This window comes from Amblyomma maculatum, chromosome 5 (assembly GCF_055883805.1).
Source record: "Amblyomma maculatum isolate TAMU_Amacu chromosome 5, ASM5588380v1, whole genome shotgun sequence".
Lineage (NCBI taxonomy): Eukaryota > Metazoa > Arthropoda > Arachnida > Ixodida > Ixodidae > Amblyomma > Amblyomma maculatum.
The window spans coordinates 1957266-1975971 of NC_139348.1; the positions used below are offsets into that span (position 1 = coordinate 1957266).

General features: G+C 44.3%; 1 protein-coding gene across 1 annotated transcript in view; it reads right to left on the minus strand.

Annotated features, from left to right (window-relative positions):
- The window catches only part of Hs2st (Heparan sulfate 2-O-sulfotransferase), a 57491-nt gene that overhangs the window by 18366 nt on the left and 20419 nt on the right, over nucleotides 1-18706 (minus strand). Inside the window, exons 3-5 of the mRNA XM_084603458.1 lie at nucleotides 9475-9560; nucleotides 6671-6809; nucleotides 3220-3317 (exon numbers count right to left, since the gene is read on the minus strand). Of these exons, the coding sequence (XP_084459584.1) occupies nucleotides 3220-3317; nucleotides 6671-6809; nucleotides 9475-9560 (323 nt within the window). The remainder of the gene's footprint in view (nucleotides 1-3219; nucleotides 3318-6670; nucleotides 6810-9474; nucleotides 9561-18706) is intronic.

Here is an 18706-nt window from a genome sequence, read left to right on the forward strand (position 1 = left end):
AAGGGTGCGGCGCTGCCCTAGACCAGCCGTTGCCAAACTGTGCCCTCTCATTCCTTCCGTGCCGTCATGCGGCAAACGACTGAGGATAATGCGATCGTCTTTGGGGGAAGGCACACCGTCCAATGCGTGGTGCAGAGTTCGCTATATCGAAAAACAGGTGAAATTGAGTTCGATATACGACGCATCTTTCCTATACTTTTACATGGGATTTTTAAGGGGATATTCCGTGAGTTCGATATAACCAAAATTCGAACTATCCAGGTTCGATATATCCGGGTTCGACTGTAGTGGCAGTGATGAAAGCGGCTGAAAAAGCAGGTATAGCATTCAACGCAGAATGAAGAGCAGTTCCTAGGTGGCATCATTACAAACAAAAGTATCTCACCTAACCTAAACCTTGTCCCAAGCATGCTTGAAATGCCTGTGCCAAAAAGTAAACATGATGTCCAGCGCATGGTCGGTGTGCTGCAACTATGTGCCGTGCCTGCCTGATAGAACGGCCTCACTGAGAGCGCTCATAAAATCTTGCTCAGAATTCGAGTGGACTGAAAACCACATGCAAGAGCGGAAAAGTGTATCACAGATTCTATGCATGACACCTGTTCTAGCAATTTTTGATCCCCAGAAACAATCTAGGATAACCTGCGATGCATCAAAAGATGGCTTGGGCGCAGCCCTTTTGCAGTGTCACAACGGCCTGTGGCGACCGGCGGCATATGCATCCCGTGTGCTGACTCAAGCTGAAAACTAGTATGCGCAGACTGGAAAGGAGGCGCTCAGCATTTCCTTTGACTGTGATAAATTTCAGCAATTCATTTATGGACAGAAAATTTTCATCGAGACAGATCATAAACCTCTGCTGTCCATAGCTGCAAAAGGGATTTGTGACATGACGCCTTGACTCCAAAGATTCTTTTTTAAACTGCTCAAGTACGACATCGTATTGCAGTATGTTCCTAGCAAGCATCTCATTTTGGCAGATATGCTGTCATGATCATCTCCACTTCAGCAAGGTGTGTTCTGGTGCCCCGGATGACATAGAGGTACACACAGTAGCGGTCTTGGGCTACATGGTCACGGACACAACACTTCAAAAGCTGGCAGAAGAAACTGTACGGGACGAGTACCTCCGGGAAGTCATCAACAGGTTGTCAACCGGTGCGAGGCTGCAAGGGGAACTAAAGCCCCTTTGTTTTATGGGGATTTAACATCCCAAAGCGACTCAGGCTATGAGAGACGCCCTAAAGCCCTTTTTATCTGAGTTTTCCGTGGTGAATGGCGTACTGCTGAAAGGTACAAAAGTGGCCATACCAAAAAGCACGCACCGTGAAATTCTAGCAAGAATTCATGCGGGGCATCTGGGGCTGTAGAAATGCAAAGAAAGGGCACGCCGCATGTTTTTTTGGCCTGGTCTGAGCAGTGACATCCAGAGTTGCTCCGTCTGTCAAACGTTTTCTTACAAGCAACCACAAGACCTGTCGCTCATGTGCCCTGTCCCTGAGTGTGCATGGTATCGAGTTGGTGTGGATATTTTTTCTTTTGGTGGAACTTCATACATTGTGGCATATAATGCACTTTCAAACTTCCCAGGAGTATAAAAACTTCAGGACACCGCAGCATGGAATGCAATTGCAGCACTCAGCGCCATGTTCACATGGTACGGCATACTGCTTGAGGTGTGCACAAGCAACGGGCCACAATTTGCAAGCCACGAGTTCGCTGTATTCACCAGAAAATATGACTTCACTCACGTCATATCAAGTCCCCATTATCCACAATCCAATGGATTGGCAGAGAAGGGTGTACAGGTTGTGAAGCAAGTCATGAAAAAAAATGAAATGCAGGGGATGACTTGTGGCTAGGACTCTACCGCTGTACACCCTTGAAGGATGGCCGATCGCCAGGAGAACTTCAGGGCCAGTGTCTCAGAGCTAACCTTCCAGATTTTGGTATAGCATCGAAAACTGAACTAAGGAAGAACTATCAAAAAAGTAGTGGTAAGCCCCTACCATCTTTGAAAAACGGATCAGTTGTGAGGCTCGGGGACAAGACATGGTGAACCAAGGCAACTGTCATCGCCACTGCGGCTCCTAGGTCCTACGTGGTACAAACTGAAGATCGTCGGGTGTTTAGACGCTACAGAAAGCATCTTCTTCAAACTCACAAGGAATATGCACCGGACACCAGGGACGATGACGACAACTGCGCTTCGCTCGATCGCGAGCTAGTGGACCCCAGTGCGTCTGCTTCAAACAGCTCTGCTGCTCAATCTGCGCTACGACCTACTTGCTCACCCCAGCAACAACCTTCCGCAGGCAACGCAGCACCCGCAAGTACAGTGGGCCATACACCACCATCTGACCCTAGGCAGACGCCTGCCCCAAGATGATCAACATGTACAGTCAAGCCAGCGCAACAACTTCATTAAGACACTGGTTTTAATCAAGTAGCCTGAACTCTTTTTTCATTTTCATTACCCTCCAGGGGATGTACTGGGCATGCATTGTACATACTACCTTACTATCACAGTGCCTGCAGCACCGCTCACGACTTGTATAAAAAGGCCTGCAAATAAACCATTCTGGTTCTTCTTGCTCCTGCCGCTACGTAGTCGCCTCGGTCTCTTGGTAGCTTCACGTCACGATACATAAGGCATTGATGGAAACATGAAAAACAGCCACTACCTCATTGTTTCTGCCACAGAATGCCACAGATAGCATGCTGGGATTCTTGCACACCTGCTGCTTTAAGTCAGTCCTTTGACCATGGTCTGGGTGGCACATACAGAACAACAGGCCTTTCAAAAGCTGAAGGAGACAGCCATTACCACACAGCTTGGTTGGTAGCCCATTGCAGGCAACATGTGGAGTTTGCAGGTTTGTATAACAGTAGTGGCACTTGGCCATCATTTTTCCCTCTTTCTAAAGCATCATCTCCTGTTTAAAATGATTCACTAATTTATTTCACCCTCTGATCACCACAACTAAAAAAGATAATGTGATATTCCTCGCAACTTTCTTTGGTTTTAATGACTGGTGTGTTCTTTTACCTACCGTAACAATTGAGGCAATTTATAAAGCTATTATGGAGGGCACACAGCTTTTGCTTTTTAAGGCTTTTTTTAAAACGCATATAAAACTTCCGAAACATACTTCCTGCCTCTTTCACAACAAATAACATGGTGACCCAAAGAATCAGAACAACTGGCCAAACATTTACCAGCATCTTGCAGCATGGCCGCAGAAGAATGGCACTTGAAGCCACAACCGTTCTTCAGCGCAGTCAGCCCCCTTCGTGGCAACACATTCATCAAAAGTCTGCACAAAGAAAAAAGCCAATTTGCATCTTAGCCCACGGTAACCAACAACCTTTAGTAGCATTTTGACTACCGCTATGCATTTGTGACAAACAACGAAAGGAAACAATAGAAGGAAACACAGACGAGAGGAGACTGACACAGACAGTTTCCTGCTGTCCTTGTTCCTTTGTGCACTCTTCCTTCATTCACAATGAATAAACATGCTCAACGGTAAGCTTTGAAATGCATATGCTCTATATCCAAAGAAATCAAGGCCAGCTGACTAGTTCAGCTACCTCTTGCGATGCATAAATAACCAGCTGGTCTCACAAGCAACGAGAACAAGGTTCACTCCTGGTCATGGCACACTGTATAACACCAGTATAGGCTATCATATAATACTGTAATGTAGCCTATTCTGAAGCGCACTGTCATAGAATGTAGTGGTAATTCATGAACAAACATTCACCACAAAACATCATAAAACACATCCACAATAGCTGGATCCATTACGTGCTTAAAGTACTCCAAATGAAATTATCTCATACGCAATTATCTCATCCATTAGTGGCTAAAATGCTTGCGCATCACAAGCTGTAAAAGAATTTCCTAATGACCTAAACACTTAGCTTGAATTTCCTAGTTCATTGCAGAGGCTGTACCTTCTGATTCCATATTACATGCCTTAAATTTGAACCAATTCTTTCATTTCTGTTCGTTCACTGCTCTTGTAGTTAACTCTTATACTCATCAACTCGTTACTGCATGTTATACATATTATTCCACTAAAGACTGCTTGTAATATTATGTAGTTAAAAAGAATTCTGATTTAACAGGACCTTCTCTGCGTGATAGTATTCTCACTAGTATCACCTCAGACATGTAACAAGAGAGCCAGTTAATTATGGTCCAATAACAAACTTCTCTCTAATGCTCTGATGCTGTTAGCGAAATGTGATTTGAAAGAACTAAAATTCTCAACCTAGAGCATTTTTGAGCACATGAACACCAATTTAAAAGCAGTCTGGTTTGGTTTTCGGAGTTTAACGTCCTAAAGCGACTCAGGCTATGAGAGACACCATGGTGGAGGACTCCGAAAATTTCGACCACCTGGGGTTCTTTAACGTGCACTGCCACAGCACAGCAAACGGGCGCCTGGCTTTTCATCTCCATCGAAAAGTGGCCGCCACGGCTGGGATTTGATCCTGCATCCTCGGGCACAGTAGTTCAGCATCCTAACCACTGCATCACCACAGCAGAGCAAAAAGCAGTCTGGAGCACTTAAATTTCTAATCTGGAGCACTTCAGAGCAACAAAACATTGGTTTAGAAGCATAACGAAGCTCAGGAGCATGGGGCTTTTAGTTTCCCAATCTTTTACATTATCAAACAATGCTGGAAAGGATAGAGTGTGATGAAAAGAGTGTTACACTATAAAGTTTGCCATTACTCGCATCGAATTGCCCATGACAGGATGTCACTTCCAAGTTTCATAATGTATATTTAAAAAGAAGACACTTTCAGGAAATATGTCGCACAGTGTTTACCTAAAGAGCCCATACTTTGGATATAATACTCACACGAGCACTGTATCTGAAACATACCAATGTGTGACTCTCCACTTTTCTTTTGCAATACTTTGGCTTCATTACATTTCTCCCACATTAAAACCACTCCAATTTTTCATCTATGTCAGTCAGTTTTGTCATATTTGATGTACACTTGGCACTCGGGCTTCCCCCGTGCAGAAGCAATTAATCGCTTAGTCTCCTCCATAAAGCTTCTGAGCCAGAGCAGTGTTGATCAAGCCCTTGTGTGCTGGCTGTAGCAGTTTTGCCTGCAGTGCATACAAAGCCTGCGCCAACTATTCCCAACTTTTGATTCTTAAAACAAATGGCACAGTGCCGGGGGTCACCATATTGTACAACTGCAATGAATGTCAAATTGCAAATGCAGTAGCGCCACGCAGTTGTGCCCATTTGGATGACCGGATCATGCCTAGCAGCCATTTTCGCTGTTGGCTACACTAGACAAGATGTTCACTACCACGTTTTAAAAGGGTGAGAGCCACTTTTTCAGTACAAACATCTAACTGTATAGCATAGAAGTCTCTCCCCGTGCTGCTGCCATACCCATACGTAACACTGGTGTGGGCTCTACCCAAAAGCTTGTGCTCGTCAGTGTTATACAAAAACAATGTCCTCATAAATGCAAAGCGCTGTATAGGGCTCTACCCAAAAGCTTGTGCTCATAGGTGTTATACAAAAACAATGTCCTTATAAATGCAATGTGCTGTATAGGGCTCTACCCAAAAGCTTTATTGTGCTCGTCGGTGTTATACAAAAACAATGTCCTCATAAAAGCAATGTGCTGTATAGGTATAAATCTGCATAGTATTTGCACATCTGAATAACACCGTCAAATTACCGCTGCATCATATTTAAGTGCAACCTTCAATCAGTTGACTCACACTAGGCCTAACAGGCTGGCCAATCGTAATCACACCCGAGGACGTTGACTGGCCTCCACCTCAATGCGTGCGCTACTGGGCACCTTCTAAATGAGAAATAAATGGGCAGTCTTGAGTGTGTGCCGAAACATCATTGCACCGATGGTGGCTTGCATAAGAAACTATACACCGTGTAAGTCTGCGTTACAGCGGGACAGTTGTGTTTATTCTAACAGGGCTGCTACAGGTGTAAACAATTTGAAACAGCAGCGACAACCAAGGTGATATCTTCACAAATTTCTGGTGTACAGCACCACACAATTCAAGGGCAGCGAGTCTGAGACAGTTTGGCACAATTTTCCCAGTTTTTATTAGGATGACACAGCTTTTTCTGGTTCAGTGCAGTTTGGAACACTTGGTGCAATGGTAGCATTACTGTTATTGCTTGCTATCAGCAACAGTTGTGCCAGTTAAAACATTTTTGAAAATGTATTTCTCACTGGTGCTGCAATGCAAAGCATTTCGGCCTTGCATACATGCCTAGCCAAACTGTGCGGTTGGAGAAAACATGAAGCCACAAATGCAAGCCAATGTCATACAGCAGCACGTGCATCACATGCTCCTTTAGCAACACCCGGGTGGGATCAGTAATTACTCTTCACCCTATCCCCAAGTACTAGCAAACCAGACTCAAAGCTTTGGTCAGTGCATTTACAACTGACCAGTTTCTTTGCAGTGACCCTAAGCTCACACTTTTGCACATGCAGAGTCAAATGGCATTTTGTGTTACCAGCAAATGGTGAATTATTTCTTATAAACTAACATTCACGACGAATTCGCTTCACAAAACAAAACAATGTCTTTTAATAGTTCTGTTTGCTATCGATCAGCAAAAATATGTGCCAATCACTGGACCTGACTTACCATTTTGTTGCCCTGTCTCCGCCGAACAAGATAAGGCCTGAAGTCATCTCCATGCCTGAGGAAATAAAAGTAGGAGACAAGGCGGTCCAGGGGCCGTCTGATAAGGTTGATGTAGATAGGCCTCTGGGTGACACCGTACCTGCAAAAAATTGTAATCACCCTCAATTTACCTTCTTATGTCGAGCTTCATAGAAAATCAAACAAACAAACAAAAAAAAAAAAAAAACAATTCTGACTGCAAAATATCAGTGCTTCTTACAAGTGCAATACACCTAGCTGGTTATTGAGAAGTTAAACACAGCCAAAAGGATAAAATTAATGAAGACCAGGAGCATGGTGAGGTGGTGCATTTGTAGGTATTGTTCCATCACCTTTACATGCCTCAGCAGGCTGGCTGGAAGGTTCTACCTCTCTGCCACATCACATTTACTAGCGCTCACTGTCATCCCCAACTAAGGTCAGTGTCTCCCCTGCATCAAGGGAAACTCAAAACCATATATAAATGTCATAAAAAAAAAAAAAAAAACAGTTGTGTTCTGGCTACTGTGACACTGAAGCAGCAGTTTCATCTCTGCCTTCAATGCCTGAGCCAAGTCACACCTGCTTTCTTGCTTGAGTATGTGCAACAACCCAGATAACATGGCAGCCCAACATTTAGAAATTAACATTCAGTACATGCATCATTTACTTTTTGTTCCTTATTTATTGGGGCTAGGATTTCACTCTGCAAATACAGCTATATATGTTCCATACTAGTAATTAGCAACCAATTTTATATCAATTAAAGGTAAACCAAACAAAGAAACTGACAAAAAAGCTAAGGTAATTTTTAAAAGACTTTTCATCGCACATGAATATGTTATGTAGCTGAAAAAACAACAACTACTTGTAATTCAACCATAAGATATAGCATTCATCGGAAAAAGAAATTAAAACTGATATCTCAAATAAGCACCAAAAAAAGGTCGGTGGAATTTTCAAAAAATAAAAACCAAAAATTCCAATCCATACCACAGATTATCAATGCAAGACTGAACAGCCTCACACAAATTCAACAGTTTTGAGAGAGAGAGAGAGAGATTGCATGAGCACATGCGCGCATGTCTTTTGCTCTCATGCATTCATTTTAAAGTTCTTAAGGAAAAAGCCCACTGCAAAAACCATTGACACCAGACAGCAGAATGACTACTCAGATCAGTGATGAACAGTACTAATAAGCATTGCACCATGTATGTAAAGTCCAGTGTTGCCAAAGTAACGCACTGTAGCACATGTGTGGCTTCATGCAGTATGTATGTGTCAACATCAATTCTCACTACTTCAGTGCACTTCCTCTTGTAATGCAAGATAAATTTACATGACAGATGCATAAAGAGGCAATCACTTCAACTGCACACCAGGAACTGAGTATGTATTTGGAGCAGGTGTTAGTGCATCTGTTGCTATTAAAGTGTAAGCATACATACTGGGAGAATACTTTGTATCATGGTTTGATGCTGAAAAATCCTGCTGTGCTCTTTTCTACTCGCTCCCGACCGCGGCGGCTGCGTTTCGATGGAGGCAAAACGAAGAGGCGTCCATGTGCTGTGAGATGTCAGCGCACGTTAAAGATCTCCAGGTGGTCGAAATTACTCCGCAGCCTTCCACTACGGCTACTCTTTCTCTCTTTCCACTTTAACTCCCATCTTCCTCCCTTCCCTTACATCATCATCATCATCATCAGCCTGATTATACCCACTGCAGGGCGAAGGCCTCTCCCATATTTCTCCACTTAACCCGGTTCTTAGCACCCCCTGCTGTGTCGCAGGTCTGACCGCCGCCGTGGCCAGTTGTTCCGCAGCCGCTGGTGACTGAGGGCCGGGGTTTTATGGAGCTTATCATAGGAGGTTGCGGCCAATTACTGCACCAGGGTGGCCAACTCCTGTTCTGGTGAGGGAGTGCGTAGCCGGAGGTGTTCACCGGCATCAGGTCGCACCCCAAACCTGTTTATGCAATTCCATCGACACGCGGATTTTTCTTTTTTTTTTCATCCGGTGGAGAATTCCGCGGCACCAGGATTTGAGCCCCGGTTCTCTTGCATGCGAGGCGGATGCTCTACCGCTATGCCACCGCTGCACCTCCTTCCTTCCCTTACGGTGCGATTCAAGTGCCCACAGAAACAAGTGTGACAGATACTGCACCTTTCCCTTCCTGCGAACCAATTATTATTATTATTATATTACACCATTCTACAAAATTAACTACACCAGTACACCAAGCAAGGGTGGCAAACAAAATAGCTACAGAAATGAGCAGGAAAAGACAGCTCAGTCAGCAGCAAAGAACACAGGCCAACAAGGTTTTTAATTTTATACCTTTTCATTATTTACTGCACTGACTGCAGCAGGAGCCAATCACTCAGTGCACAAAAGGAAACACAGGGATGAAAAAAATGCTAAAGACGATTATGATACTCTCTAATGCAAAATAATTTGAGGTGTGTGCGTGTGTGTGTGTGCGTGCGTGCGTGCGCGTGTGCGTGTGTGTGTGTGTGTGTGTGTGCGCGCGCGTGCATGCGCGTCTGTGTGTGTGCGCGCGCGCATGCATGCATGCATGCATTCATGTGCAGTTACAAAGCACTTTATTTTTCTGGTAAGCCCAAGAGAATATCTCAGGAACAGAGAAAGAAGAGCCATGAACGAGTGGTACAGAGCTCACCACCAACGGTGCCAACGACAACGCAGCTCAACCCTTGGATGGGAGCATTAAGAGCTACGCTCTAATAAAAAAAATACACTATCTGGTCCCAAAGTGCTCTCACTCACTTTGCAAAGTTGAGAAATGCAATATGTCCATGGTAAATAGCAGGCTTCATGTAGTGCCACAGGGAAATGTTGTACACAAATCTTATCTGCAAAACAAAAAGACACGGAAGCAAAAGTATAACACAACTGAATCACAGTGCATAGGTGAGTCGTACCCATGGTGCAAGAACTATGAAGTACTAACACTCTAGCCAATGGCGTAACCAGATCTTTTTCCTCGCACTTCTTTGAACCCAGACAGACAGCGCCATGGGAAGCACACCCATCAGTCGTGGAGATGCAGTGGCTATACTGCATGTGTCGTGGGACTATTCAGTACCGTAGTGTGTAGGTGTGCTTGTTCAAGTGAGGCAAGACAGAGGTTTGCAACCGCTGTCAAAATCAGGTCACCTTAGACTACTTTATGCTTCCCTTTATGAGACTGCATTTATGTGCAAAACAACAGCGAAGACGTCGCCTTCTCGTCCTTCAGAGCTCATTACCGATTTGCATTTATTGCAGGCTTCTTTCATTCTACAATATGACTGATGATATGGTTAACTTAACCACTTCTTAAATATAAACATTCCACCTCAACGTACACGCTGCCACCTTTAGGCCAAAAAGCTAAGCCTACTTTTAAACACTGCTTGAGCAGTGTAATGCGCTGACGCTGTGAGGAGATAAGGCCTGACATGTAAAGAACACGGTTAACTTCTGCCACCCAGTGTTCTTAAATGCACACAGAAATAGCGTTCCCGCATTTCGTCTGAATAAAAAATACTGCCTCTACAGGAGAGAGTCAAACCTGCCCTCTTACACGGGGTAGCAGAATGCCGTCCCTGCTATACGCAAGTGCTGGGACTGATCACAAACCAAGAGTGAATTTGTGGCATTTTAGTAGCTAGTGCAATGCACTTTTAGCTATGCAATGTAAAAATGATTTCTGGAAATGCCCCAAGCACTCCTTTCACCAAGCTCGTCTTTCATGCCAACATTGACAATACTGAGAGGTTCACGGTCTCAATGAAAGATTGCTGTGCACAATACTTATGTGGCTGCAAACTGGGCTTGGTGGGTAACAGCTGAGAAGGACTGCAGTGGGCCTGTTAAAGCGACTGAGTTACCCTCAATAATATTCTGTCACAAAATGCTCGACCGAGCATTCAAGTCATGCAAACCAGGCAGCTGTAGATTGTCATGAATGCATCAGTGTATCTTCGGTCCCTTTCACCATGTTTTGTGGCCCCAAAATGTGCAGCGAGTGCAAATGCTGGAAGCCGTGAGACTGCAGCCTGGATTTAAAGCATCACTCACCACCCCCCCTATAAAAAAATTTTCTTCCCTGCTGACGTCGCCCCCCCCCCCCCCCCCCCGAACACAAGGCTGCAAACATTTTTTGGAAAGAGTAATTAATAGTGCAGTCACAGCCACTGCAATCAAGTGATTTCACTGTGTTTCCCGCCTTCCATTCCCTCTCAGAGGTTTTTCACTCTCCCAACTGGCTGTCTAGCCTCCGCAAGCCAAATTCCCTTCTCTCCTCCTCAGTGTTTGGTGGGAGGCATGTCTGGTGGAGTATGTCACAGTCACATGTGTACATCATAGCCCCACCTTTTGAGAATTTTTTATTTTATTTATTTTGCTACCTCATGTGCACTAGGCTGAGTCACCAATGCACAGGGAGACTCTAAGGTGACCTTTTGTTCTGAAGCTGCGAAGGGAGCTCCCCCTCCCCTTCCACGAGGGGCTCTTTCCGGCATTTCTTAGAAAAGCAGGCCTGTGCATGTATGCATGTGATCACGGTTAGGCAAATGCATGACCAGCACGATAGACAGAATAGGAAAAGAAACTAAATGTTTTTTTTGTGTGTGGTTGTATGCTTGTGCGTAAACAAAAAGTGCAACGGAAAAGCGCGCAGCGAGCGGCTGACAGGATTAGTGGCTTACGCCCACCCTTCACACGTCAGTCAGAGAGACAGACCAATGGATGCTGTCAGTGGTAGTATGCCATCCCCATGGCGCATCTGGCGAACATAGAGAATGAGGCGGATGGCTATCCAAAAGGGAGCATGAGAAAGCTTTGATTTGTATTTTTGCTGCTTTCAATATCTTGTTTGTTCAAAATGACATACCCTGGTCGGCCCTTTATTTGCTGTGCTACTGTGCCATGTCACATGTACTGCACCTAATGTGGTTCTTAGGAGATTGAAGAGTAATTCACATAGACAAGGAAGGGTGCATGCCATTAGGAGCGCAATTATTTTGCTCACTAAGCTCATGATTTCGAGACTCTTCTGGTTAGGGCAGACGGTTACTGAGCCAGAGGACACAGATTAAACCATGGCAGTGGCAGCAGAGCTTTGACAAGTGCTTGATGGTGCCCAAACACAAAAGACATCCGTGTGCTGCGCAATCTCAGCCCACATTAAAGAATCCTGGGCGATCTAAATTAATTCAAGAGCTCTCTACCACAGCGTCCGTCATATCACATATGTCGTTTCGGGACATTAAACTGCACAATTTACATTTATTAACCCACTGTGGCTTGAATAGCCATTCTGTGCAACGAACAAATTTAGTACTGTATTGTATTGCAAAATTCACAACTACACCATAGACGTGGTCGGTCACTTGAAATAATACTTTATCTGCTCTGGGGATTACATAGCGACACTTTCAGCCGAGCATGCACCAATGGAGCACTAAGAAGCGGCACTCAATCTGCGCAAGTCTGGTAGCTAACTGCAATTTGGTACAAATCACTCGTTACTTATAATTGTCTCGAGTCAGCTGCGGGCCTTGCTGCACAGGTTCAGTGGTTAGGGCACTCTACAGCTTAATTTGAGGGTGCGGGCTCTGTCCCAGCCGCAGCTGCCATGCTGATGAAGGTGACATACAAAGTGCCCGTCTGCTGTGCAAAGCAAGTGCACATTGAAAAAGCATTAAAGAACCCCACACAGTAGAAATTACCAGGGCCCTTCACTGCATCATCCTTCATAGTCGATGTTGGTTTGGGACATTAAACCCTGTGTACCAAACCATACTAGTTGGCTCCTGGATGCAACTGAAGTTCAAAGGTGTACTGCAACGACGCTCAACACATCCATAGCCACTAGGCATACTGGCCGTGACAACCGCCCACAGGCTCAGCCTGTGCCAACCTAGGAACTTGCACAACAATACAACAATACAAAAATCGTAGATTTAGCAGAACTAGTTCATGCACTATGCACTACGTTGTGTTGAGCACTATGGCCAACACAACGCAGAAGCAGAGAGCCAAATGTCTACATACCGAGATGCACTCTAGCAGCATAAAACAAACACAGCTTGAAATGCCACCGGTAACTGGACATGCCATTTTGCTGAGTCGTGCTCCGGCCCCGCGATGCTATGGCTGGACCATGTACTAGAGTATGAACACTATACGTGTGCACTGTCCACCGTGGTGGGTGTCAACACCTAAATGCAATATAACCTCACTGATAAGCTCCCAGTTGATACAATTTCCTGGTTTATACACTCAGAATCACAGGCAGTAAAAGTCTTAAAAAGAGTTACCCAGTTTTCCTCCCGGTTTATACGCTCCCAGATAACACGATTTACGAGCTACTAGTCTCAAAATTTCCACAAATTTTGGTCGTATATGTTTAGCGATCAACCACACGTGCCAACATAAGAGCGGGCCAAGATTGGGGGCGCATGGCATGAGCTAGAGAGCAGCGACGCTCTCTTGGAGGAGCATGATGGCTTCTCTGCAACACCCTGGTGAAAGAGAACGAAGCTCATGTGCGAAGGCCGTTTTCACGGAGACACGACGTGGAGACGCAGTGAAAGTTTCATGCTGCCTTAGGGGAAAGGAAGTGAAGAATTTGGGAACAACTATGTGGGCCAGATCTGGGGAAGGCAGTGTGATGTGCAAAAATGCGACGACAATAATCCATCGCGATGGCTTCTTTGCAGTGCACTGGTGTAAGAGAGCGAAGCATTTGACAACGAAGAAGTGATCTCTGCTCGCCATTGTCGTCAAAGTAGTGTATGTGTTGCTAAACCTTTTCTGCACAAAGGACAATGCAATTTTGAACTGGATTCTGCGAGAAATCAGACGGGGGCTCTTCATATTTTAAGCAAGAAAATGCTAACCTATTTTTATGAACTGAAAGTGCCAATAAATGCCTTTGTACCTAAATCAATGCCTAATTCAAGTTACATTTTTCAAAATCATGCAGTCTAGATCAATCACTTTTCCACATACTAATACGTTTTTCACCCACATTTTAGAGAAAAAAAAAAGCATGTCACCACCTAAAGCTTGTTTGTCGGCAGCAACTGACTTCATCGACAAGCATGATGGGAACTTTATCGCCCCTCACGAGCACTACCATTCCAGTGACCAACCAAGGCTTCGTAACATCATCAGGCACAAGCTGTAGAAAAGGAGCATCGCACTTGACTTTATTCAGAGGGCACGGGGAAGTGGCCAGGCAACGCCCTCTAATTATGTGACTTGTTTTCATCGTATAGGTCAGTTATAGCTGCTCATTTCGCAGTGATGATAGATACCTAATTGTTGTTCCGTGCCCTCACATCTGATTAGAAATTGCATATGAGTGCTTTTGTATAAAATTCCGAGCAAGCACCCCCCCCCCCCCCCCCCTTTAACTTCACTGCTAATTTCACATTTCTGTGCCGTTATGGGAAAGCGCCCCCCTCGCTCCCGCGCCTTAATTCCCTGTACCCTACCTTTAGCATGCACGTCACCCAGGCAGCACTGGCAGCCCCGTCTATACCCAGAATCCAATCCAGCTTGAACTCTCAGAAACATTATAAGCGAAAAGGTATGTACCTTCCCGCCCCCCCTTCCTCCCCAATGGGTTGTGTAGGGAAATCACTGCTGACGGCTAGCGTCAGATGACCACTGCGAGCGAGGCATACCAAATGCGGACAACCAAAGAGCAAATCGCCGCTGTCTAGGCCGGAGTTGAGGACGAAATGAAACAAGACAATCGCTAGCGTGTTTGAACAGCATGCCGAGTGAAAACGATGGTGGCGGGCACAGATCAGTTTGCATCAGCGGCAACAGTATAGTGATAACACAATGCATAGCAGCTCGCCGACGTCTCGACGCACACTTCACAGCCTAAATGTCCTGGTCAGAACTAAATTAAATATTAAATCCACGTGCACTGGAATAATTTTTTTTTTTCACAAAAGTTTGTCACTTTACATTTCGGTGGATGGATGGAATATAGGAGTGTCCCCTTTGAAACGGGGTGGTAGCAATTGCTATCATGCTCGTTTTTTTCTCCTATATCTTAATTATTGTTTTAGATCAGTTATTGTTAGATCAGTTAACAGATCAGTTAACTGGTCCCATTCTGGAAAAGCAACCCCCTCCAATTTTCCGGTAATTTCGGTGTGTGAGAGGGAGGGGGGGGGGGGAAGGGGGGGGGGGGGACTTTCTCAGAATTTTACGGTACTTCATGATAGACTTCGTGTTGGTGACCAATTTTACATATGGAATAACAACATGACGTCTTGCCAAGCACTACCAAGGAAGGCTGAGATCTTGCCTGATAGTTAGCAAGCAAAGCTGAGTCAGCTGCGCATAATTTCGTTGAACGCTAGAAGCATAGCGAATAAAATAGATGCTTTAGAGGCACTACCACTTTTGGTCCCGACGTTTCCACCAATAAGATGACTCGAGGTCAGGGAGATAACACTTCTGAAAATGGCGCAAACTCGAAATATGGACCCTGACAGCTTTCTTTAACCCTTTCCCTTCTGCGCAAAATGAGGAAAATTGTTCCAAATATACCGGAATTTTTTTTTGGCTAATTTCGTAAAGCTTTTTTTTCTGAGTAAAACGGCACCATTCTTTCGATGCAGTAGGGATTCTTTATTGCACAAATTCCATAAAAAAAATGTTTAAAGAAGGCTTCACTGCAAAACACCAGTATTCTGCGAAAAAGCGAAAAAGCAAGCTTTCATCATCGAAAAACAGTTCAAACCACGCCACTATATCTTTAGCGTCAGGTGGCACTTCAGCTATCCCAGGCGTTTGAGAGCACGGGAAACGCGGCGGTGCAGCAGGCAGATTTGATAAATCTATGGGGAACAACTCACGGGCAGCTGCGAGATTTTTAGGTCCATCCATCGTCATCGTCAGAGTCCTCAAATGACAACACGTCACTTCCCGTATCTGAGTACAACTCTACAGAACTGCCATTATCTGATGAGGAGTCGTCACAATACTTTCTTTTGGCGAACTTTCACTCACATGCGGCACAGGGGCAGCCATTTTTCGCGCGCTGCTGTTAGAGGCGAGAATATGACGAAAGGCGACACACAAATAGAAAAGCGTGGACAAGTATGGCCATCTAGTGTCGCAAACCGCAACTAGATGCAATAGCACGAGCATAGTCGTCCTTGGTTCGCTGCGTGAGCTAATTTTGTGCATGACGACTATAGTTGTCATTGGGTATATAGGTACAGAATCTAATGACGAGTATACTCGTCAGCGGGAGGGAAAGGGTTAACAGTGTGCTAGTGCAAAGCATTAAAATAATAACCATGTTTTTGCATATGAGCGGGTCGATCCTGCGACGATGCTACATGAGGAGAAGAAATGCAGCGGTTTCTTTGAAATGCCTTGAGGCAAGGCAGTGAAGTATCTGACAACAACAATGATGCGCTCACATAAGAGTAGAATGGATCTGGAGAACATAGAGCAAAAATGCTGCGGCAGCCAACCGTCACAGCGGCTTCAGAAACCACTAATGCTGCCATGCCATTGACAGACCAGACGTGTAGCGAAGTCGCCCTCAAATTAGGTCAATGCAGGTGCAGATTGAATTGAATTGAATTTTGGGTTTAACATCTCAAAGTGACCGAGGCTATAAAAAAACGCTGTAGTGGAGGGCTCCGAATTCATTTAGATCACCTAGAGTTCTTCGGCTTGCACTGACATCACACAGTACACGGTTGCTTAGCATTTCCCACCCATCAAAATGGGGCCGCCGCGGACGCAATTGGACTAAGGTCCCCCTTGCTTAGCACTCCAGCACCCTAACCACCAACCCACTTCAACAGGGCAATGCAAAAAGCTCAATAAATGTCTGTGTACCTCATTCTGCAGTTAACATTTTTCAAAACTAGGTGGTTTCAATCGTATGTTTTCTATGCACATATGTTATTTTCTGCATTTTTTTTTTAATCATATCAACAAGGTTTTACTCTACACAGTGCCCAAAATGGTCCGGTCTGCAAATTTAGCCGTATGCTTTCTTACCCAACCAATGCATCCAACTTATTCCAATCAAACACTGTACATGAAAAAAACAAAAAACTAAAACACGATTTCTTCTATGAAAAGGTAGGACAGAAGATTTCCAGCTTCCAGCTGAACAGTCGGAAGAAACTGCTTCTCAAAGGATTCTCAATTATCTGAAACATAACATATAAAAAAAAAATATTTTCTTCATTATCAGCATTAGCCCTTCCTTTCTGGTTGGACTGGCGACAGATGCCAGGCAATACTGGTTCAAAATAAATCTCACTGCCTTCTTTTGTACCTGCTCAATTTTCTTGACACTAATGCCAGCGACATCTCTAACTACACTACCAAACTGAAGATTAAGGCAAAAAGCGATCTGTTTGCTGATACCTCTGCGTTGCTCGACGAACAGCAGAGTGATCATTTAGGATAAAGCAATGTAACTTAGGTACTTTACTATTATGGCTCTTGTTGCATGCAATCCCAACTAAATTGGGGGTAATAATTATATAGTATGAAGCAACTCAGTGCAGCAGCTATCCCCAGTATAACAAAAAATGAACTACCATTCCTTCTTTTTTTTTTTTTTCTTTTTTTGCTGACAAGGGACATGACAACAGTCTCCTATGCAACTGAATGTCAGCTGCCAAATCTTGCACTATTTCAACTGTCCATCTCCAGAGTAGATAACACTGTATGAAGCACAACTGGTGGCATGTAGCATTACTTTCATGTTATGCCTTTAGAAAATCCATTTTTAAAAGGAATACAAAGTAAAAAAAAACTAAAGCACAGATGGGCCCAGTACACAGCTCTAAGAAAAGTGGACATGAATGGCAGATTCTAACAGCGTGCTGATAGACAGCCACTCTGACGTGAGTGCAAGCAACGTATACAATTGGAAATAAACTGATCCTGATTTTGAGGTCAGCGCACCACCAGCAGCCCCATCATCACCAAAATAAGTAAGACAAGCAAAGCTGCATGTGAGAATGTCTACAACTCCCTTCGCGATTTCCAGTCACCAAAAACACTCCAGGAAATAACTTCAGCATTTTTGCTGTGCAAGGTTACTTAAAACAATGAAGCAGGAAAACAACCTCCGGCTGGAATTTTTTTCCCCCATTTTGGAGCATTTCCCTGTGTAAAGACATCTGTTATTTCTGAAGCTACCGTGAACAGAAATTGCTTTTTGCGCAAAAAATGGAACCCTCTTGAGAGTGCACAAAATTTTGCCTACTACACAGGAAGCGGCTGACAATGCACTTGCAGTGTTTCACATGCACGTGCACCGCAGCACTCCTGCACAGTGCCATTTGCATCTGCATCATTTGCATTTGCATCAAATGCACAGTACAGTACAAGCAGGCAGAGGAGAGATGTGAAGCGTCGAGAGGTCACGAGAAAAAGAATTCTGGCATGCTTATTTGACAAATGAATGGCCCTTACCAAGTTGTAGCCAAGCCAAACGTCCTAATAAAGGAACGGTGAGACTATAATTGGCCTTCATTAGTCTTGTTTCACATATTACACCATAGCACGACAATGAGAAACTAATATGGCCCAGAATGGAGAATCTGGTGCCGCAGTTCACACTGATATATTAAAGAAAACAACTGGCATGAGGTGGCACTATTTATATGGGTATGCAAAATAACAATTAAGGAAGACTGCACAAGCCTCCACGCAGCGGATGGTACAAAAAAAATTAACAGTACATTATAGTTTTAACTCCTGCACTCGTGCCACATGGCAATAGTGAACTTATCTACCCTCTATGGCTGACTTGCAATGCATGTTTACTCATGGCTACTACTACTACAATAAGTTCAAAAGCCTCATTGCACTGATTTAGGGGTGTGCATATACTTGAAACTTTCAAATATCAGTTTCCTCTTCTTAAATTCACCATAAAAATTCAATATGCTTTCAAGTTCTTAAATAACTGGCCCAAAGTTCGAATAATGCTTGTCATATT